General features: G+C 35.6%; 3 protein-coding genes across 5 annotated transcripts in view; 1 reads left to right on the top strand and 2 right to left on the bottom strand.

The window, feature by feature from the left end:
• Positions 1-718: 718 nt before the first annotated feature.
• On the bottom strand, positions 719-5,418 carry LOC149726290 (uncharacterized). Its single transcript, XM_089889930.1, has 7 exons — positions 4,440-5,418; positions 3,691-3,971; positions 3,035-3,203; positions 2,516-2,719; positions 2,171-2,313; positions 1,814-1,956; positions 719-1,474 (listed from the first exon to the last, which is right to left on the bottom strand). Exons 1-7 carry the CDS (start codon positions 4,608-4,610, stop codon positions 963-965), a joined length of 1,623 nt encoding a protein of 540 aa, XP_089746056.1. The 5' UTR covers positions 4,611-5,418; the 3' UTR covers positions 719-962.
• Positions 5,419-6,008: 590 nt separating this feature from the next.
• LOC149726287 (intersectin-1-like) overlaps positions 6,009-22,304 on the top strand; it is a 32,410-nt gene continuing 16,114 nt past the window's right edge. Inside the window, exons 1-22 of one of the 2 annotated variants that reach the window (XM_089889922.1) lie at positions 6,009-6,260; positions 7,029-7,188; positions 9,602-9,753; positions 10,101-10,199; positions 10,402-10,474; positions 11,213-11,307; positions 11,991-12,140; positions 12,587-12,711; positions 13,059-13,165; positions 13,290-13,364; positions 13,639-13,797; positions 14,207-14,309; positions 14,546-14,686; positions 15,279-15,366; positions 15,551-15,690; positions 15,817-15,962; positions 16,305-16,404; positions 16,631-16,694; positions 16,929-17,162; positions 17,486-17,577; positions 17,755-17,863; positions 17,989-18,034. In XM_089889922.1, coding sequence (XP_089746048.1) covers positions 6,209-6,260; positions 7,029-7,188; positions 9,602-9,753; positions 10,101-10,199; positions 10,402-10,474; positions 11,213-11,307; positions 11,991-12,140; positions 12,587-12,711; positions 13,059-13,165; positions 13,290-13,364; positions 13,639-13,797; positions 14,207-14,309; positions 14,546-14,686; positions 15,279-15,366; positions 15,551-15,690; positions 15,817-15,962; positions 16,305-16,404; positions 16,631-16,694; positions 16,929-17,162; positions 17,486-17,577; positions 17,755-17,863; positions 17,989-18,034 — 2,510 coding nt within the window. In that variant the 5' untranslated portion in view covers positions 6,009-6,208. The remainder of the gene's footprint in view (positions 6,261-7,028; positions 7,189-9,601; positions 9,754-10,100; positions 10,200-10,401; positions 10,475-11,212; positions 11,308-11,990; positions 12,141-12,586; positions 12,712-13,058; positions 13,166-13,289; positions 13,365-13,638; positions 13,798-14,206; positions 14,310-14,545; positions 14,687-15,278; positions 15,367-15,550; positions 15,691-15,816; positions 15,963-16,304; positions 16,405-16,630; positions 16,695-16,928; positions 17,163-17,485; positions 17,578-17,754; positions 17,864-17,988; positions 18,035-22,304) is intronic. The other variant, XM_089889921.1, reaches the window with a different exon arrangement.
• On the bottom strand, positions 18,036-22,283 carry LOC149726289 (uncharacterized). 2 transcript variants are annotated; one of them, XM_089889942.1, is made up of 6 exons: positions 22,024-22,283; positions 21,549-21,654; positions 20,426-20,509; positions 19,896-20,018; positions 19,249-19,357; positions 18,036-19,002 (listed from the first exon to the last, which is right to left on the bottom strand). In XM_089889942.1, exons 1-6 carry the CDS (start codon positions 22,197-22,199, stop codon positions 18,800-18,802), a joined length of 801 nt encoding a protein of 266 aa, XP_089746068.1. In that variant the 5' UTR covers positions 22,200-22,283; the 3' UTR covers positions 18,036-18,799. The 2 variants fall into 2 exon arrangements, with proteins under 2 accessions (XP_089746068.1, XP_089746067.1); XM_089889941.1 differs by having other exon boundaries at positions 21,549-21,669; positions 22,024-22,281.

Below are 22,304 nucleotides of genomic sequence, written 5' to 3'. Positions count from 1 at the left end.
CTTTATCGGCTCATTTATTGGTAAACAAGCAATGATAACAAAATCATATAACCGCATCCTTAAGACTGTCATAACGCGTTGTTAATTATAAACGAATCGAATAGGAAATATTAGATATTAAGTACTAACAGTATCCATCTTACGCCGCACTCCTTTATTTATTTGGTTCCTAGGTTCATCATATATACGTGATTATCCAAGGCTTCTTAAACCGGATGACAAACCGTTCTACAAGCGATGATTAAATATACTATCTTGAACGAAATAACTTTGTGCGTGATTCAATTTTACCATTTTTCCATCTATGCTGCTTTCGTGGACCCCCTACTTTTTGCTGTCACTATTGGACTGGGAGAAGCGACATCAAATGATTCTTCAGCTATAATATGATGCATCTTGGAACTTAAAAACTGTAAGTATATTTTTAACATATTCTAAACGGTATAATGTCAAGGTCAAGTCAGGTGATAGGCCCAACGTGGATAGGCCTACTGGCTTCCGTACCGATCCAGGGCAGCGTTCTAATGACTGGAATTCGATCCGGTACGATAATATCAGCTCTCGGTAGTCGGTTAATAATATACGAGGTTTTCTAAAGAAACCCACAAATGCATTTTTACTCCCAATATGAAGGGTTTAACTGAGATTAGCCTACTGACTCTTAACATTAAACGAAGTTTGTGAATGTTTCGTGTTCGATTTGCATACAAAAATAAGTTTCCCTCGAGGGGAAGCACCGTCATACCATTTTATAAAAACTCGTGTTTGTATGGTTTGTTAGTTGCTTGCTGGTGCGCTAGCTGCTTCAAATTGTCCTCCATTAACAAGGCATGATGTTCTACTGTCCTAACACTCAACACTGTTTAGTTAATGACATTTGTTTTATTTCGTAAGAATAAAAATACGTGGTAAACAAATCACCCTGAGAGAGTTGCATAATGATGACGTAACCAAAGGCGTCATCACGTCGCAACTTCCGCTTCTTTTAGCATCCCGATGACGTAAGTTCTTCTCCTCCAATTAAAACGAATATTGGATACACGTGACTGGGTGGACACAACCACAATATTCCATTGTCCGTTTCGCTTTACCGCGCTCACAACAGAAGAAATCGCGTCCACACGCGATAACGCTTTCTTTACTTCACGCTCGGTTAAACTTTCGTCCGATGACGTCACTTCCCCTTCAACCGGAAGAAGTTTTAAAGTGAGATGATGGCATCTATTAGACACATCTGATATCTTCGATCCCGTCGGTTCTTTGGACGGAATTCCACGAAACCGAGGACTATCGTTCGAAGCGATAGATTTAGTTGAACATTTACAAGTATAATACGAACATTTCGGACATTTCTCCATGCCAATATCATTTGCATCCAACCTGTCTCCTACCCCTTGTTCAGGGGCAACAGAATTCTTATTCGTTCGCTTTGGTAGCTTGATTCGTAATCTTGATTGCTTTCCTCTTTCTTCTCCTGAATGAATAAAAACCTAATTATTCTCGCGTGACGGGGCAACGGCGGCTAATATAACACGGGTGTTCTGTTTCATACATCTCGCGTCCGCTTATGGGTTACCACGTAGGTAACTTTGTGGTTGTTTTCTTTACTGTATGTCTGATAACTCAGACAATCACCAAGGGGTTACTGGATTAGTGGAGTTGCCGTTCATTGTCTTGACCAAGAACAAAATACATCTACAATTGTAGCAACGTCATGCGTCCTACTCGTAACCTCTGGCCTAGAGGCAGAACAAGCCGTTATTGGCCACGGTCTGGAGAAATTGCTGCCAATATCTTGCGGAAGAACGCTCACCTGTAATATTTCCATCACCGTGCAAGTTTCTTTCGTCGTCACCGCCAATATTGCCTGTGTTGTTGGATTTTAAACGAAATTTTATTTCTTCTTGCATCTCAACGACAAGCGACTTTGCTCTTCTAACATCGTGTTCACAAGACCTGTGGTGTAAAGTGGGTTGAACTTCGTGTCTAACAAACACAAGATGCTCCTATAAAAACCGCTGCTGCTGAAACGCATGCCATAATTCTAAAATAGCCATTTGTCAAATTAATATACGATACCAACAATTAGTCAAATTCATATCGTTTTTATCAGGTTGAATAACATTCATATCATTATTTTTTTACAAGTTCCTGACGTTGAAACACTTACTGTAACATAGCTACAGAGTCCTTGACCATTTCTTTCTCATCTTCATCACGTTCAAGGTCGGAGGAATGCTGGGATCTGAGAAGGAAGAGATCTTCCGCGATCTCTCGGAGCTTTGTGTGGATGTCAAGCCCATCAAACCAATCCTGTGGTGCAAGTATTTCTACCATAAATGTTGGGGCTGTACGTAGCAACTTGGCAGAGAGTATGAGGTGAATGTATTGGCTATATACCTTTGTCATGTTATAACCGACAGTGAGCATGAACAAAAAGCATTTTTACAGTCCAAACAAAAGGATGACTTTTACTGTGGTAACAACCGTTATACAGGTATATTAAAAGCCGAACCTGCATGAATAGAAAAGCATCTTTCTTCTCTCTGATCTCTCGACTTGTTTTATTCCAATGCCTTCTGTAGCGATGCTTGATACTGTGCCTTTTTCTTTCTGCTCTCGCTTTCTTTAAACTTCTTCCCGCTTCTATCTCTTTTGTGGCTTCAGTGTGGACTTGGTTTTGTATCGATCCCATAAGTTGATGACACTCGCCTAAGGTCTGCAAACAAACATGGTTGGATTTTGTTTATTTATAACTTTGAGGATTATGAGGTTCAAGTGAGAGGTAAATTTCGTTTCACTCCCATGTCCAGCACAGGAAGAGAAAGTTATTGCAATGTGTGGTTAAACAGACGTGACGTTTGATTTGATCATTTATCCATGTGGCTGAAACTTGATAAATGTGAGCAAATCCATCATCCCGTGTCGGGGGTACTCGCATGTCCGCATTTATTTTTAAGCGATATTAATTTAAATACAGTTGTTCGCGCTATTGAAATGAATATTTGCTCTTTTTGTATCCGCGACCATTTACCTGAAGAGCATTCTTTGCTCTTTTTCTTCGATCAATTGTCGCTTGTTTCAACTTTAACCGACTTTTCTTGAGTGCAGATATGATATCTGAAGGATGCTCAATATCAAGTTCAAGATCATCGAATCCCTCCTTTGTGACGTTTCTATGACGCAGAGAGTTTCCCTCTATTCTGAGGAGAGGGATACGTTAAGTCAGTCATTGTCCTTTATTTAAACTCAAATATTTCGTTTAGCGCCTTGTACAGTGATAGTGCACTTGATTCGAGACTTGACGCCGCTATATACCATTGCGGGTGTAGAATGTAGATATTGCCTGGGCACGTCAATGGCAATTGCTGTAACCCGATGGTCTCGTATGAGTTGTCAAATTCTTAGCTACACATTTAAAAAATAAAAAAAGCTACGTAAGTTTTATATACATGGTAACTCGTAAGCGGGCACGCGAGGTGTATGAAATAGAAAATCCCGCTGGTTGTAGCGGCTCTATTTGCCCCATTGCATGAAGATAAACAATTTAGTTTCATTTATTCAATTAAATCACGAGGCCTATATGTCGATTATTCAACACAGCACTGGATGTATAACTTTACTATGAGCATGGGAGCGGCGACGATACAAAATACTACTCCCCACAACTTTCTATGTAAACCTTCATACCTGCAGAAGCCACTGTGGTATCCTGTATCTCCACTTCCTGCTTCCTCTTTGTTTTGAATGGATGTTGAACTCAGGATCGGGGACATTAGAGAGAAATGAAGATCATCTTCTTCTTCTACAGTATCCGACATGTTTGGTAGCACAGGAAGATCTTTGGGATCAGAGGTAGTCGCAACTTTTGCTTTGACAGATTTTGGTTGAATATCTGGCGTTTCAACATCAAGAGTTTCTTCCAGTGTTCGTTGAAGACTCGTCATCTCTCGCTGCTTACGCTCCATCATCTGTGACATAACAATCATGTTTGTGGGGGAACACTGATGTCACCATCAATACGCGGTATCTTATATATTTCCTATTCGCGATTTTGCAATAAACAAGAATCGAGGCTACGATTATACAATTAAGTTAATACCCTTTGTTTACTACAAAATAGAACGATAATAGAGATTGAAACAAAGGAACATCTTACCCCAACCGTGTGGTATATATAGTGGAGTGGGAAAATTGGGACACCGTTTCATTCTATTTTCTTGTCTTGTTTAGTAGTAAACAAAGAAATTCAAATAATTATAAAACTGTATCCTCACAACTCCTATAGACCGTTGTTAATTGTTGAAAACACGATCCGGATTTTTGGATATTGGTTGTCAAAAGTGTCCCATCTTTCCACACCCTATACTGTCTCGACTATCATTGTATCCTTCGAGGATAAATAAGTTACATTCATTCATTCATTCATATATCATTACCTTCCATAAGAAGAATAACACAACGGATATGATGACGCAAGCCACCACAGCTCCAATAATAGCGTTTGTGTCGTCACTATTAGCGTTTGGATCAACTGGAACAACCGGTGGAGCCTTGAAAACATAAACACCATCGTCTTTACCTTCCTCTTCTTCGATGTTTGAATCCATTATTCGGGCAGGTGATTGTTTATATTGCTGTTATTGTTTTGAAAAAGATCTGAACGGCTTTTTAATACTGGTCTAAAATTGACTCAACCAAAAAAATACATTGAATTCGAAAGATCAATTTAGGAAAATTATTTTTTTCATGTGTTCAAATACGTTAACGAAGGTCAAATTTCATTAAAACAGCAAAGACGTAAACGACAACTGTAAAATCAAGCTATGAATAAAATGTTTTACCTAAAAAACTTGCATGCTAAACATAATTCTGACTTATACTACTGTGGGGTAAAGAGGGATACTGTATCACCTAAAACCTATATTCCTGATTGCGTTTTAACAACGGGTATATAATTCTGTTAACCTATTTTTTACTTTCAAATGGAACGACAAAAGTGAATAAAAACATGTCCCATCTTACCCCAACCTTCCATACATCGTATATTATTCAGACTACAAATTCTGGCAAATGCTATATTTTGCTGAACACTCTGAGAATAAACTAGGCAGCCACATATAAGTATGACTAATGTTTCATACAACTTACTATTTCACCAGCACACTCGTTGTATCTCTTCGGAACATCGAACCTGCTGTAAGTAGATATGCAAACACTTCGTAACAAACGTCGATTATGACGTATCACTCGAGTAGCTATGGATACAATAACCAATCGCCGCACATAAACAAGTCACAATATTTTTCCTATGTTGAATGAATTGAATGAAACTGTCGTTTTGGTTATATAGTGTCGTTTGGAATATGTTGTATAAATTAAACGTAAAACTGTTATGGGTAAAAATGATGTATTTCACAGGCTGTTTCTATATGTTTACCTTCGTTTGTAATGTTTCTATATGTCTGAATACCTAACCATCACCCTCTACAGCAACATATCAGCTGCATATGCCACATGCAAACAGTGCAGTGTACAGCAATATCTCCGGCCTGGCAGCGCGGTTGATGCGTTCACGTCGTAGCTAGAGAATTAAACCCCAACCCTTTCGTCATTGTAGGTTTTTATGAAGGTTTCTTTTCTGTAATTGCCCGTGTGTAACACAGAAGTCCTGTGTTATAATATCGGAAAATTCCCCCATCGCTGGCTCGCGTGAATAGATATGATATGAAATTTAATATTTAATGATTTAGATATATGTAAATGCTTCAGTATATTCGGAAACTTGCAATTTCTTGCTTATTACTACTTATAAATCGACAGTAATAACTAAACACCCGTTCAAATTTTACACATGCCTATAACTGCCGTGCCCAAAATTAATCGACGTGTTAAAAATTCTTGACAGTCCGTGACACCATGTTGTTGTACGAAATGTTACGACTCCTGTTTTTATCCTAGTGACTTTTTTAGAAATTTATTCTGGGCGAAAATTTAGTTTGGTGTAATTTTGTTTATTTAAATCTTTCTTTATATTCTGCAGCGTAAGATTATTATACTATTACTAAGTGTGCCAAGTGAATACGCATGGATTTGTAATAAAAACGACACCCAGCATTCGTGGAGTCGTTACATCAGTTGCAGCAAATTTGAAATGATTTTGCCTCGTGATATTTGGATTGAGTTTTGAGTAGTTTTATAAATTGTCATGGCGCAGTACATGACTGGAACACCGGGGTTCAATATGACGCCAATGCAAGGTAAGCTTAATTTGCTTAGACTTTACATTGAGAGAGAAGAATCCCCACCCTAAACGTTTAAAACGTGTTGCCTCATCCAGTGATCTATAACTAAAGATTCTTTATTTTTGTATTTCTTCAAACCATTTCAAGATACTTATTGCCCGATTTATTTAAAACCCGTTTTTGTTAGCAATTCACTCTGCTTAGAACACATCTCTGATGTAAATGTCAAGTGTATGCAATCTTTAAGTTTTTTTTATAAATTTGCAGTTCTAGTTAAAAATCGTTTCGTGATGTAATATATTTGAAGTTAGCATAAAATAACATGCGGATTTGGCACTAGTGAAGAATCTTCCGATACATAGCAGAATAGGCTGGTGGAAAGTGTTAGTGGTTGGTGGTTAGCGGGTTAGTAGTTAGTGGTTATAGGGGTTAGTGATTAGCAAATAAGGGGGGGGGGTGGACTCTTCACTAGCACCACGGATTTTCAAAATTTTAAAAATAATCCCCAAAACCAGTTGAAAATGTTCTTCAAACAAAATACATTTTCCAGTGTTGTCAGTATAAATGATGTTTAGTAAAAATATAAAATTGTTGTGATTATAAATGATGAACAATTTTCAATATAAAAGTTTGAAAAATTGTGTGAAACCTGTAACTTAATATGCCTTTAATAGTATACTGGGTAAACTTAATGCTTCATCTTGGATAACCTATTGTTTATTTCAATACTCACTTAGTAAACTCATTGTTTTGATAATGACATAACAATGCTATTTATTACAGCACACCCCACTGTACAGTGGATAATAACAGCAGAAGAAAGACAAAATTATGAAGTTCAATTCAACAAGTTGATGCCGATGGCTGGTTTCCTCACCGGAGACCAAGCGAGAAACTTTCTTCTTCAGTCAAACCTTCCTCCGCTTATTCTTGGTCGAATATGGTAAGTCAACGGCCTAACATATGCATGCCCTAGGTTGTGACACCCTCTGTGATAGTCTGGAGCAGTGCTCTTCAACCTTTTTTGGGTTGATGAACCCATAAAGCTGTTGCTACGAACTTATGCACCCCTGCTTGCTTTACCGTAAAACTAATGACGTCATCAAGGAGAAATGTGTACAAGAATAGGTTCCTGTTTAGTCGAAAAGCAACACGGATCAAAATCATTAGGAATAGGTCGTTTGCTGTTAAAGAGAAGACTAGTTTTGCAAAGACAGCACCAAAAACTGGGGACAAAACTGTGGGAAAGTGGCTAAATTTGTTAAAAAAGTTAAAAAATGAACATTATTGCTGAAAATTGTTGAAGTTTGTGATGCACCCTTGTATACCCTTTTGCACTGGTGCACCCCTAGCATATTTTGGTGCAACCTAGGGTGCACTGTGCACATCGGTTGAAGAGTGCTAGTCTAGAGCATCTGGGTTATTTTTGTGGATTCACTTAATCTGGCGCCTAAAGAGCACCGTGGTTTACCAAAAGATAAGCTCCTATAATAAAGAATGATGATTTAGTCGTCAAGTTTCGTGTAATATGCGGGGGTGTTGTTAAAAAACAATTGCACTTGCACACAGAATCATAAAAATAATGAATGTAACTTTTTTTGTGGAGAAAAATGTTAAATTTTGTATTTAAAAAATATTAAGTGAGTAAAATAAGAAATAAAAAAGTTGCACTTATATTAAGGGAATAGCCATGTTCCTTGACAGTGGGCATGAGGTGCATAAATAATTCATTTTCAATCTCACTCATTAATCCAAATTGAAGTATCACCGTTAGCAGCAACATTAATATGAAATATTCAAGATTTCTTTTCCTTTAACCTCACTTTTGATTTTTATGTAAAATGTTTCTCATTATCATTTGAATATAATAACTTAGGTTATGCAAATATTTTAATCATAGGCACCAAACAAATTCCATCTCATTGGTTGCAATGTTGCATTGTTTACTGGAAAGAGCAGTATATATATACGATACCTGATTTTTAAAATAAAAATGTTTCACTTTAACAGTTTTATATATTAAACTAAATAGAAAAAGATGGCATATCCCTAATAGTAACAGTAGCATGATACTCAATACTGCACTAATATCTGTTAAGTTATTATTCTTAAAGTATTATAAAAGTTACATAATTAAAGTTGCTTCTATACAGACAGTTGCAATATAACTCTTGTAGTCTCCAAGTAAGTCTGTATGAAGATTTATGGTTTATGTTTCACATAGTTGATCACAGGGGTGGTAAAACCATTTCCATGTAACGACTTGTAGCTAATTGTAACAGAACATTTCAATGTCAATCACCTAGCAACCTTATCTACGGTGCTCTACATTTATTCACCATAATCATATAATATTTGTATAGTTTTAAATATGTAATGATTATATTTATTTCTTGCAGCAAAGTAATTATATAGATATAGTAGGGTGGGGGAAGATGACACACCTTTTCGTTCTATTTTCCATTTCCATTTAGAAGCAAACCATATACTCTTGACTTCAATAGACCGTTGTTAGTTGTTAAAAACTTAATCAGGATATTTGGATATTATGTGCGAAAAGTGTCTTTTCTGTTCCAACCCTACTATATATTTAAAATTACACTATATGGTATTTTATTACAGACACATTGCACATGCAATTAAGTTAATCCATATGTATTTATTACTACTGTCATAATTAAATTATAGAATGATTAAAACTCCGATGTTATTTGGACAGTTGCAATTCTTAATATTATTAAAATGTTTTTTGTTTGTCTGGTTATTTTTTCTGGTTTAAGTGTAGAAGATTTTTTGCCCCCTTAATCATATTCTGTTTACATTATAATTTGCTTTAATTAAATATGTGCAACCCACTGTGAGTTGCTGTAAAGCCACCCAGATTAAGTGACCATCTTTGTCATTTTGTATGTTTGTTAACTATTGAACAGCTTAATACACAAAACGAAAAGACAGGAGGATGGGCATACAAAACAACATTCGTTAAAACTTGCTTATGGTTAAAAAATATTTACTTTAATTGGAAGAAAGAAGCGTGGTCGCTACACCTAGCAGATAAACAACAAGTGTGTTTTGTTTAACTTTTTCCAAGTTAAACTACAAAAGTTTAGTTCAATAAATCATTACTGTAAAAGTTTGTCCAAGAAGTATTAATCTAATCTTCATCTTCATAGGGCCAAACTTTTTATAAACACAGGGGAGGCAGAGAAAGTTAGACACACACTCCAATGAAACAAATCTATTTGTTGGTTCCAATGTTTACTGATTACTACAGTGCAAAAATCTGCAGAGTAGGCCTATATACCATGCCACCCCAGGTTTAACACCCGTGTTCATGTTGTTATATTCCCTCACAGGCAACTAGCTGATGTGACAGGTGATGGGAAAATGGATAAAGCTGAGTTTTCAATTGCTATGAAACTTATTAAACTCACATTACAAGGCGTGGAGTTACCACCCACCTTACCACAGTCAATGGTTCCAATGCAGACTGGCTTTGGTATGCAAGGTATGTGGTGTATAATAAAAATGTAGAATTGTAATTCATAGCCGTTTTTAAATTAAAAAATTTAGGGTGCTATTGCCAAAATAAAACCAGAGATAAACCTGTGGGTGTCAAACATGAGAAACATCATTTTCTAAAATCTAGTCTTGGGACATTAATTTGCTCACCGATGTTTCAAGAACTGTACAGGTTGTTTTGACCCGGGTGAATGACACTTAACACTCAACAACCTTATTTTTGTGTGTGTTTTTTATAATTGTGTATCTAACTATCACTTCCTTGCTATTATAAAAAGGTGCCCGCTGCTGCCTATAGTTCTGTATTATTACATATATGTATTAAATTTATAGGTAACAACATAAATACACCAGTTTATGGTTCAACAATTACGAATGGTCGAAGTTCCAACGTTGGATTACCCGTCAGTTCATCTACCAGCATACCATCAAGTTAGTTTTTCTAACATTAAAATAATAATTGTTCTTTTTTATCTTTTTGTTGTTGTAAATATACCTGTCAAACCCCAAAATTTTGAATAAATAAATCTTAGCTTAAATCTTGCTGAATGGCAAACGAAATGTTGGAAATACACAACATTTTTCATACCAAATGAGCCATTGAAAGATTGTTTACCACAGTAATATTGCCCAGATTCCCAACTACCTCAACCTGGAAGCAAAACTTCCCTTTCACGTCACAGTTCCCTCAATGAAGGAAGTTCCAGGTTTGTTTCTTGTTCAATATCATATAATAATGCAATATAATATAATGAATTACTTCTCAAACTTTCAGTGCATAGAACCGAATATTATGCTAAAATTAACATTGAAATACTGGGCCCAGTTTTTAAAACTACACAAATTTTTTTTTAATAACTATAACCGAATTTTTGTAACATTACTCTAAAATAATTTAACTTTTACAATAACGGTCAAAGGGTTTTGTTAACCCTTGTAGTAAGCAAACCAACCAAATCAAAAAGTAACCCACATTTGGGTCACGCTCTATAGGTTGAAAATCACTGTAATAATGACTAGCATGAGTTTGAAAATGGTTATTATGACATCACAGTGTTTGATATTCTGTGGTTGCCAGGTTATTTATCATCAATTATAATAATCATGGCTACTACGTTATGATTATGGATTATAAATACCAGTTTACTGAATAACTAATATTGATGATGTTAATAACAATAACTATTTCTGTTGTTTATACTCGTGTTATAACATTGTGGTGTATTAAGTAGCATAGACTTGTGCTGGGCAGACACTACTATTAAACTGTAGGTATAAAAGAGAAGGCATAACATTTTCCAATATTTCTGTACACTATTAGAAAATATTGCTTGAGGGTGCAATACTTGCCAAGACATGTGTTTTAAAATGCTATTTATACTGTCGCAAGTGGCAAAAGGCTCTGGTAGGTTAAGCTTTATAACACAATCTCCACTTTTTCAAAGGTCCAGCCAAGAATGGGCGATTCCTAAAACCACCAAACTTAAATATAATCAACTCTTCAACTCAAATGATCGAGCTAAGACTGGATTTTTGACAGGTTTGTAATATAATTATAGAGCAGTAGCTAGTATGCTACTATGCATTGTATTTTCACTGTTGGAATGCTGGATTCACAATGTGAGAATACCAGTGTTATATTCTCTGCTTTGTTTCCCAGTTACCACTTAAAATACAGACTGTATTGTACAACACAATTATGTGCCATTATTTTCCTTTAAAAGTGTCATGAAAAGGACATCCAAAATTGGGCCGAGCGCCGAGCCCAATTCTATTGCCATCACGGGCGTAAATTTACGAGGTTGCAGGGTTGCCTGGCAACCCCTTTGATTTTTTCTGGACCAATAATGGGTAAGGAATTAAGTTTGACCAAAGGAAGACGCCATTATTACTGCGCACAAACTTTGTTTACGTTCGTTAAAATATGTCAATACCTATGCGTCATTCCTACAAGCGTGCGTTCAACTGGTATTCAAACTCGTGTTTGCTAAATAATCCATGTGTGAATTGTCATTATGACATAATTATCAATGTGTGAATTGCCATTATGTTGTAATCAATTGCCAGGTTCAAACAACCGCTATCATGATGCAATGAATCCACGCTGCTTGGCTAAGAAAAACATTGTATATAAACATACAGCAGCGTTGAAAACTATTTAGGCAGTTTATTTCCCCAATATTTAACAAGGCTTTCTCCATAAATATTTTCCATGTATTATAGGAATGCAGGCACGACATATATTGAATGGCAGTGGTATTGCACAGATGAACTTGGCAAAGATCTGGCAACTCAGCGACATTGATAACGATGGCAAATTATCACAAGAGGAGTTTGTGTTGGCTATGCATCTAACTGATGTTGCAAAAGCAGGTGTGGATTGAAATATATTATACTTAGCCAGTGGGCAGTGGTACATTCAGGGGTTTAAGGTGACCCATCCCTCTTTAAAACTGTTTCTCTCTGGAAACACAAACTATTTGTTAAATTTTACATTCATTTCATATTCAAATGAGAATTACTTCGTCATCAATTTTGATCCCGTGAATTAAATATAAAGTTGCGATATCTAGTTCTTTGTTTAAAATAGATATTTTTTACTATGCTAAAATGTGTTTATTTAGATGCAAAATGGGTGTGTTTAAGCCAAAAAGGGTGGTTTTAGACACAATTTTTAACCTTTTAATTTGAACCTCCCTTCATATTTGTTCTGACCAAGCCACTGAATGCGATAATTAGAACTCAAAAAAATTACTTTCAGACTTATAATTCAGCTATCACAGAACCAGCATATTTATAATCACTCTCGTTATCCCCAGGCAACCCCATCCCAACCACTCTACCCCCAAACTTAATACCACCGAGTTATCGAACTTCACAAAATAAAACTCAGAATCCTGGCCAACTAGGGTTGCTCACACCTCTAAGTGCAATGGCCCCTAATGTAAGTTATGTTTATATTTTATATATATTCTCATTTAAATTGGAAATGTATTGGGTGAAATTGAAGAAACAGTTTATCACTTGCATTCTGTAGTTAAAGTACTGTGGAGTAAGATGGATACCATTAACACATAATATCCAATATTTCCTAATTGTGTTTTAAACTATTATCAACACTCTTTTAGAGTCGTGAGGATACGGTTATATGGTTCTATAAAGTGCTTGTTTACTACCAAATGGGATGTTTAAAAGTTAAATAGAAATATGTACCGTCTTACTAGTACCATTTTACCCCAACCTACATGTACCATCTTACCCCCACACTAAACAACATCATTCACACAATAGAATGACGACACACTAGATGGCGGTGTTTTCGCTTCATTCGAGGATCGTAGAAGAGATAATTTTCAAAAAGGAAATCTTGAACTTGAAAAACGAAGGCTGGCTTTGCTGTAAGTTGTTTTTGTTGTTTCTTTTGTTTGTGTTTTTGTTAGTGTGCTTACCTGTTGTTGTTTGTGTGTATTATTAATACTAAAATTATGTGAGTTTATGTAACATTTTTATTTTCTTTTACAGAGAGAGTCAACAAAAAGAGAAAAATCGTTTGGAACAACAAGAGAGAGAACAAAGGGAAAAAAGAGAAAAAGAGAGGTTTGTTTTTTTTGTTGTTGTTCGGTGTTTTTTTAACTATTTAAATATGACTTTTGTTAAGGAATGGTTTTACCACAACACCAAGGGTGCTACTATTCAGACCCCATCAAAGCGATTATAGACACTCAATAATGGTGATTTTATTCTCTAAGTTAGATGTAGGTCTAATAACTCAATTCCCCAACATTCTGGATACAATTGGAATCTGATTTCTAATTTAAAACAATATTATCTGCCTAATCGTCTTTTTTTCAATGTTCTCTTTTCGGAGCAGACAGGAACAAGAAAGAAAAAGGCAGGAAGAGATTGAGAGACAACGGGAGCAGCAGCGTGCGATCGAGCGTGAAAGAGAGGAACAAAGGAGAAAGGCACTGGAGCAGAAGGAAGCCGCGCAACGTGAGATGGAACGTCAGCGCCAACTTGAATGGGAAAGGTAGGGCTTGTTTGGTGTCAATGAATCAATGTAAGATGAATGAATGTAACTTCTATCCTCTCCTGGCGGAGCAACAACAGTTGCTATAGCACGGGTGTTCCGTTCATACAGCTTGATTAGTCTGACTTATAATATGATTCGTACTGAGGGGAAACTGGGTTTAATGCTTGATGTTGCCAATGTGGCCAAATGTATCCTCCAACCCAGTCACAAATAGCATTTTAGGGTACAACCCCTTCTTTTTTCCAAAAATGTTGAGTTAAAGGGAGTTAAACTGAAAATTTCCCTGTTTTACCACTGTCTGGCACAAGTAAATATAATTCTTTGTGTGCCTTCCTGGAGAACATCCTAATTTGTCATTTGTAAGGTAACATTGAATATAATTTAACTTAATATGACATCACAATAGGTTAAGAAGAAAGGAACTTCTTCAGTTAAAACTACGAGAACAAGAATCGGTGACGAGTTTACGAGCAAAAACCAAAACACTGGATGTTGAACTAAATACACTGGTATTAATGGTGTTTCTATTTTAAATTAATGTTAATTAGGTTTTGATGGTGTGTATGTCATTATTATTTTTGTGTTTACTTGTAATAATGGAGAAACAGGGGAATTTATGTCTGCTTATCCACACGCTGCAATAGCTTCAGCAACTCGACTGTGGGCATGGGAGTGGCAACCATGGGAACATCCCATTATAGCAGCATTATATGCGAAATATATAAAATCTCTTTTTTCACTTAAGTTGGAGAAACGGAAGCAGCTCCAAACACGAGCTCGTGATTTTGAATCTCGGTTAAAGGAACAAAACGAACAACTTGAAGCGGTGAATAAACAAAGAGAATTGAAACATAATCTTGTACAGAAACAACAAGAGCAGATTGAGGTGGGTGTGTTGAAGGAATTATGTTTTTATTTTTAACATCCGCCTCGGATTTGATATTGTTTTAATAAAATTATACTTTTTAACAATAAAAGGGACAAGTTTTACCGTGGAAATCATCATTAAACATAAACCAGTGTATTTTTGTAGCGATCTAAAATTCTAAATATTTATTATAATTTAATAGCGAAGCTTTGGCGACTCAATTTTCAAAGTTCTGTTTTTATAAAATTAAAAAAGGTTTATAAAGTTTTTCCAAACCTAATACATAGCTAGGTTAACTTGATGTAATACAAGATGACATTTCTATAATTGTAATAATTTGACTATCCTTGGAAAGTAAGTTTGTATTTTGGTAAATTAATCTTCAGTTTTTGTCACTCCTATATTCCATTGTTCTTATCTTGGATATTTTCATCTCTAACATATGTGGTTGCTTGGTGTGGTTTTAAAGAAATTGTTTTTATCTTTCATGAAAAAGTGATAAATATTATGACATCAAATGAATACCATGACATCATAATGAATATTTTGACATAACGAATATCATGACATCATAATGAATATCCTGACATTATAATAAATATTGTTTCAGTATATTCAACAACAATGGAATTCGATTCTTCCCGAAAAACAAAGCTTGAGCGACAAGATTCAATACAAGGGAAGCGGGGGCCACGGGGGTGAGTTTGCGCGTGTGTGTCTGTATATATGTGTTTGTATATATGTGTTTGTATATCTGTTTGTTGGTACTTAAATGCATGTGTGTTTCTGTTTCTGCTTGTTTATCTGTGTGTGTTTTTTTAACATTTTGGTTTGTGTATTTTATTTTTATTTTTTCTTTTGACTAACACACATACCACCCAGATGAAGCGGTCCAGCAAGCTCAACGAGATTATCAAAGCAAGGTCTTCACGCTTAAGAGGCTTCGTGTTCAACTTGAAGAATCGGAAAATAAGAAGAAAAGTTCGGCAGCGCAACTAGAACAACTTTCCACTCAATTAAACGTGAGTTTCGTGTTTTTATTTGTCCAACTAAGTTTAATCTTTACCTATGAAGTCTTGATGTCTGGGAAATGATAAAAAATATTTATATCGCCGCAAATACAAATGCATTAAACTTAATATTCGCAGAAATCCCGGCAAGAGTTGAACAAACTGGTGCTGGTTGGCGAGAACTTGAACCGTATCCAACAAGATAAGATCCGGACTTTACAGGAGGCGAGGAGACAGAAGGACATCACGAGAACAAGGAAAACTTCAATGGAAGAAACTAAAAAGTAAATATTAATATTTGAACTTAAATATCTGCCAGAAACGCCAAATTTTACTAAGTTTTAAAGCAGGCTGATTTCTCACGCTATATTTGTCTCTTTGTAGACATTCAACAAGAAAAAACAATTTAGTTTTTACAAAGTCAGTCAGGGCATGAATTATGGTACCTTTCCAAACCAATTGCTGAATATGGATTGGTTACAGAACTCTGGGTATTGGGGTAATTGGCTAAATTTCAATCTATGCTAAACCCAAAATGCTAAATCTAAAGCCCCATGTGTCTCAAGTCCCATGCCTGTAGGACCTCACCCATGTAAAATATTATGACTTGTTCATTTAAACTACAGACAGCAAGAAAAGTTGGCGAATGCTGCTCTTATTCGTCGTAAAGAGAATGAAGTTCAGCGTAAAGTTGAAGAAATGGAATTCAAACGAAGACAAGAACAAGTTTGTGACATCATTTTTGTGTTTATGACATCATAATTAATAAAAAAAAAATTGTGACTATGTTATGTGGGAATACCTCTGATTCTGTTTCTGTTGAAATGCCCTATTTTTTCCACTGGTTCTTTTTAACGATCAATTACAGTTCATTCGGCACAAATAAGAACCCCTTTAAAACGACTGATTTGCACCACCAGTAACAATTATTATAATGTTGGTTATGTTGCAGATGGAAGAACAAAGAAAAGCTGAGTCTGCGAGGATGAAAGAAGAAGAAGAAGCAAAGAGGAAAGGTGTTTGTTATGTGTTGTTTATGTTTACGCTACATGGTATTGGGCCAACTCTGGCATAAATTCAAGGTCCTATGGTTTGTTCACAGTAGGACCTTATCCGTATAGATTAGAATATGCATATACAATATTGGGGTAAAGAGCCAACTTGCGCCTAAATATCATGTCCCATGGCAAGCCTCACCCAGCCCATGTTAGACTATTTCTAAGTTCTGATTCATTTTTAAATATTTCTAGCAATTGAAGAAGAACAAAAGAAAGCTGAGGTGAAATTAAAAATCCAGAAAATGCAAGAAGAACGTCGTAAACAGAAAAGTATGGAGAAGACTGAAGTCAGTGTGGTCAACACTGGTGCCGTGGCACTCAACACTGGTGCCGTGGTACCTAACGTTGGTGCCGTGGCACTAAATTCTGGTACCACAGCAGTTTCTGGGAATAATGGCCGAGGTTTCAATCTTGTTCTTTCTAAAGGTTGGTTGTTTGGTTCTATAATATTTTTTATAGTAATAACACAAAACTGTCTGAACTGACAGAAAAACAACAAAAATGAGCCAAAGCTTTTTCATAACCACGAATATATCCAATGTATCAATAAACATTCTGTTACTTTTGCTACCAGGCATAATGTAAATAATATTTCAACGGCTCATCTGGTATAAAACGTGGTGTATTTCCGTCGTTTTGTTTGCCATTTGGCAGGGAATGAAGTGTTGCCGAATGGCAGACAAAACATCGGAAATACACTCTATCTTTTATATTAATAAATATTCACCCAGTTATCGTTGCGTCAACAGATCCTTCACATTTGTTCAAATACAAAGCTCTCTACAGCTTCACTGCCAGGAATCCAGATGAATTATCAATTCAAGCAGGAGAAACTATTACTGTAAGTTTATGTAACTGAGCCATGAAGTAGAATTAATGCAGCTTCACCCCACCCATTGGGAGAGCTTTCAGCATTCCCCAATCCTTAAGGGCCTGATTTTTTATTAACCATTTTTTTTGAACCACGGTGAGTTGTTATTGGTTGAACCACATCGTAACCATGACTACGATGTTTCAGGTTGACGAATCACAAGACGTTGAACCTGATTGGTTGGCTGGCACGAAGGGAGGGAAGGCAGGATGGTTTCCTGCAAACTATGTCGAGAAAATCAAAACCATAAACGCAGGTGAGTCTTTACAGTGAGCATGAGGTGTATGAACACACCATGTGTGTCTGGTGTATAAGAAGACACCCATGTTATAACTCGACAGCGAGCATGATGTACACACACATTAACACATACACTTACAGTACCAGCGCATGTAAAACCTCCACCCCAATCAAGCAAACCAAGCAAGTAAGTGAATTGTTATTTATTAACATAGAAACAAAACTTATACATTATCTATTATACCATGTGGGCAATGATAATGTTATATATAAGGCAAGCTGTTGTTGCCTGGCAACTCGTTATTCTAAACCAACTTTACATAACATAAATATCTTATTATTTTGAAAACAGTAGCAAAGATAAAATTAATTAAAACAACTAAGAGAAGAAAATTAGCGGTAAAACAACAGTCGTTACAAAACACGCCAAGGGTAAAAACGACAAGGGTAAAAGTGCAGAATAAAAGCCTCGCTGCTAAACCAAACTTCCAGACCCACTGGTCACTAAACAATTGTGGTAAAAATCCAATATCTACAAAACACACATAATTTATATAACACCTATCTTTTCAACTTCTAAAGTTGTTTTGGCAGTTAGCACATGAGGATAAATAAGTTTTACTTTTAACATTTATTTATTATTTTCTTTACAAAGGAAGTAATAGGGTAACAAACATAAAACAGTTTATAATATCTACATTTAGCATGTTAGTGTTGGACAGTGTTTTTATATTATAAGAAATTATGTATTTTTACTGTGTTGGTAGTTTTAGTTAATTTATTCACTGGGAAGCTTCCAGCATAAAAAGCTAACACAAATTCTTACAGTTTATATTACCCATATTAACAGAAGTGAAGCACTAAGTGACAGTGTATGTATGATAGGTTGTGTATGAAAGAGCTTCCAGCGCTCTTCTTATTTTAGTTAGTTCTTGAAAAATATTTAATTGCATTACACTGAAACAATATTCGGTTTTGTGTTCGCGCTGTTTGGTTTCATGGTCAAACACACCACAAGATAACTGAGAGCTGCACAGCCAACTATAGACACTTGTAATGGAATGTTTGTATGGATGAACGGTAGGGTTAGGTAGAAAATTGGAATGCTCCCAAATGTGATGATAAGTGGGCCAGAGAATGTCAGCTTTTTCCAGTCTGTGATAAAAATTTATTGAAGAATAACATGTCTACTAGGTTGAATTAATTGGAAAATCAAATATAAGGTTTTCAACTAAGCATCAAATAGTAAACCAGTCCTTCAATTAAAGTCTATTTCAAGGCACATCCATGTTAGATGTATGTACATTCTACACTTCCTATCTATTATAACAACCTCTATGTTTATAGGCCAACACTATGTATGTGACTGTATATATATATATATATATATATACAACTTACAAGTTAGTATCACCAAGTCCAATATAAAGACAAACGTTGGCAGAATAAGCAACGCGGCGTAGTCTGAACTTTTCCATTTACTTTCCGTCATCAAACATAAGTCTACTGCCTGTATTAAGAAAAAAAAGGTTGTAAAAAAACTAATAAAAAAAGTAAATAAAAAGGTTCACAATATGTTGTATGGAAACTTAAAATTTGTGGTAAATTTTGTTATAATCATGATTTTGACTTGTACAGATAGACCAGTGTCTGTTTATTTATATATTTTGGTTTTAAGTTACTAATATGGAAAGTTTCATCCATTTTGTAACTGTCATGATTGTTTGTATAGTAACCTTGTTAGGTTTCATGGGAAAGTTTGTATAAAAATGTAATATTAAAGAATATGATGTTAACTTTGTTCTCAGGCGCCAAACTGTTTAAAACACAAGGGAGGCAGGGATAGTTAGAAACAGAATTCTGTGAAACAAATCTGAATTACTGGATGTGATGTTTACTGATTAATGCAGTGCAGAAAATTCAGAGTTAGTCTTGCCCACCCTGCCACCCCAGGTTTGGCGCCTATGCCCTCATTTTAAAAGTTGTGGTGACATGAACCCCCATTATATATATATATATTCAATATAAACAAACCCCACAATACACACCATGCAAGTAATGATCATAGATGATAGAAACAACCCAGATATGATGTTGACTCTCTTGTTTGGTCCTGGTCTAGATGCCGAACTTGCGCCAAATATTATACCAGTTGTGATAGCAAAGCAGAACTGTAAATAATACAGATATTATGAGGTTGTACGTAAAGATGTGGTGTCGTGGCGCAGTGGTTAGCGTGTCTGCTTTTATAGATCATGAGCATGAAAACAACCACCCACAAAGTGAAATATGCGATAACTGTGTAAGCGATGAAATGAAACAGAACATCCATGGTATATCGACTGCCGTTGCTTCGCTATGCAGGGATGAATAAATTACTTTTGTAAACGTACTTTACTAAAGCTTATAAGGAACTTATTTGTAACTAGATTACAGAGAACACTAAGCTACCAATGGAAGCAGTTTACCAGTGTTTCTAAAAAATAGTTTTACCAGTGTTTTCCACCCAAAACCATTCACATACTTATAGTAGGAGATTAAGATAAATAAAGTTGTAGGAAACACTGTTTTCACTTACAAACAGTGGCATTGGTTTTGTGTAGTCATATTTGCTTGATAGAATCACATTCTTCAGGTAAATAAGGCATCCTATTTGTAGAACCTGTAATGTATTTGCCTGGTTAATATGTTGGTAAGGCAACTTGTAAATATAGGTGTGGACGGTCATAGGTGTAACCTTAGGGTGTCAGGAGGGAAATCGCTACAAATTTCACTGTAACTTTATTCTAGCACTCACCATAGATTTTTTAAAAACAATTTTTCATATTTTAATTATGAACTAAATTTTAATATTTTAGATTTGTTTGCTGCTAAAATATCAAATTGCTGCGTGCAAAATATTGTTGTTTGGGTTAAAATCTGTACTATATAGTTGTGTGTTATGTATTGCACTACATATTTAAATTTAACAGCTGTGTACATTGATTCACTGTAGCTACCATAGGGTAAACCAGAGGTGGCTTTTGTATTTGCCTATGTCAATATTATGTTGCGCAATGTGTTGAACTAAGATTTTTGATATTTGATTTTTGAATTTGTGTTAGCTTACTCTAGCTTAATGCAAATTTTCACTATGGATATTGTATTTATAGTTGTTATTAACAGAAAAAAATAAAGTTTCTCACTTACGAAATGTTATATTTGCCATACTTTAAAACGGTACATTTTAATCATGTTAGTAATTTCTATATTTCGTATAAGATTTAAATATCATAATATCACCAACTTCCTTGTATGCATGGGCGCTAAACTTTAAAAACACAAGAGAGTCAGGAATAGTTAGACATACAGTCTTTTAAAACATATTTCAATTGTTGGTTTTAATATTTACTGATTAAACCAGCGCAGAAAGTTCCGGGATTGGTCCGCCCACCTTGCCAACCCAGGTTTGGCGCCTATGCTTGTATGTATATGGTAGTTGCCACTCAACCTACATATGGTTGGATTGACACCTGAAACCCACTTAGCCTGACTGTATCACATTTCATCATTTTGTTAAATCTCTCCGGACTGTACATTTTGAGATTCATTCATGTTATGCATTTTTTTTTTGTAAAATTATAATTTATTTTACCTGAGTCAACTCAGTCTTCATTGCTTATACTGCAAACTTATGGAATTTAAAAAAAAATCTCACTCACCCTTAGTATATCAACAATCACCCAGTATAATTGTTTCTGCATTGCGCAACAATGAGCAATTGTGATGATAAATAACATAACCTCACATGAATGATTCATCCAACATCTACCAATATCACACCTGGAAGTTTAAATTGGATTAAAATCGAAGTAGATACTTTTAACATAACTGTTGCAGTAGCTCAAGAAGTTAAATTTATCGAGATTATGTTTTTAAACCCACAAATGCAGCTTCACACCGCCCACTGGGAGAGCTTCCAGCATTCCCAACCCCAAGTACATACCCATATAATATACAATATGCAATATACACACTGCATTTATTTAATAAAGCGTCACCCCAACCCCTAAGTGTAGGAGTTCGGCTTGTTTTAAATTTAACCCACAAATGCAGCTTCACCCCATTTAACCCACAAATGCAGCTTCACTGGGATATGCTTCCAGCATTCCCCAACACACACACATACATACTTACTTGTACACAGGTAACCCAAACACTTGATACAACATTAATATCCACGCTAGTACGCCCAATCCACCTTGCAGATAACATGAAACATTAGACTCTGCTTTGTCCTTTGCTTCTTCCTTAACTTTCTCAACCACCACCCCATCCTGCATAAGTTTGGCCTCATATTCACATTTCTCCATCTTTCAACCTAGAATGATAATTCCACTGTTGCTTCTGTGATGTCATAGACACAATGATGATCTCACAAACCTGTCTGTTCTGTCTATAGCCAGGGGGGTTCCCCT

The sequence above is a fragment of the Ciona robusta genome, chromosome 12, assembly GCF_009617815.1.
Source record: "Ciona robusta chromosome 12, ASM961781v2".
Classification (NCBI taxonomy): Eukaryota; Metazoa; Chordata; class Ascidiacea; order Phlebobranchia; family Cionidae; genus Ciona; species Ciona robusta.
Note: the sequence above shows the minus strand (reverse complement) of the source record. Positions and strands in the feature narration are given on the sequence as shown.

Bases quoted from the DNA above. Each gene is read 5' to 3' on its own strand.
- LOC149726290 (XM_089889930.1), bottom strand. From the start codon at position 4,610: ATGGATTCAAACATCGAAGAAGAGGAAGGTAAAGACGATGGTGTTTAT. The intron at 3,972-4,439 runs GTAATGATATAT...GTTATGTCACAG, and splicing joins TGTTATTCTTCTTATGGAAG to ATGATGGAGCGTAAGCAGCG. The intron at 1,475-1,813 runs GTGAGCGTTCTT...TTATTCATTCAG, and splicing joins CGGTGATGGAAATATTACAG to GAGAAGAAAGAGGAAAGCAA.
- LOC149726289 (XM_089889941.1), bottom strand. From the start codon at position 22,199: ATGGAGAAATGTGAATATGAGGCCAAACTTATGCAGGATGGGGTGGTG. The intron at 21,670-22,023 runs GTAAGTATGTAT...TTAAACTTCCAG, and splicing joins TTTGGGTTACCTGTGTACAA to GTGTGATATTGGTAGATGTT. The intron at 20,019-20,425 runs GTAAGTGAAAAC...TATTATTTACAG, and splicing joins CAAAACCAATGCCACTGTTT to TTCTGCTTTGCTATCACAAC.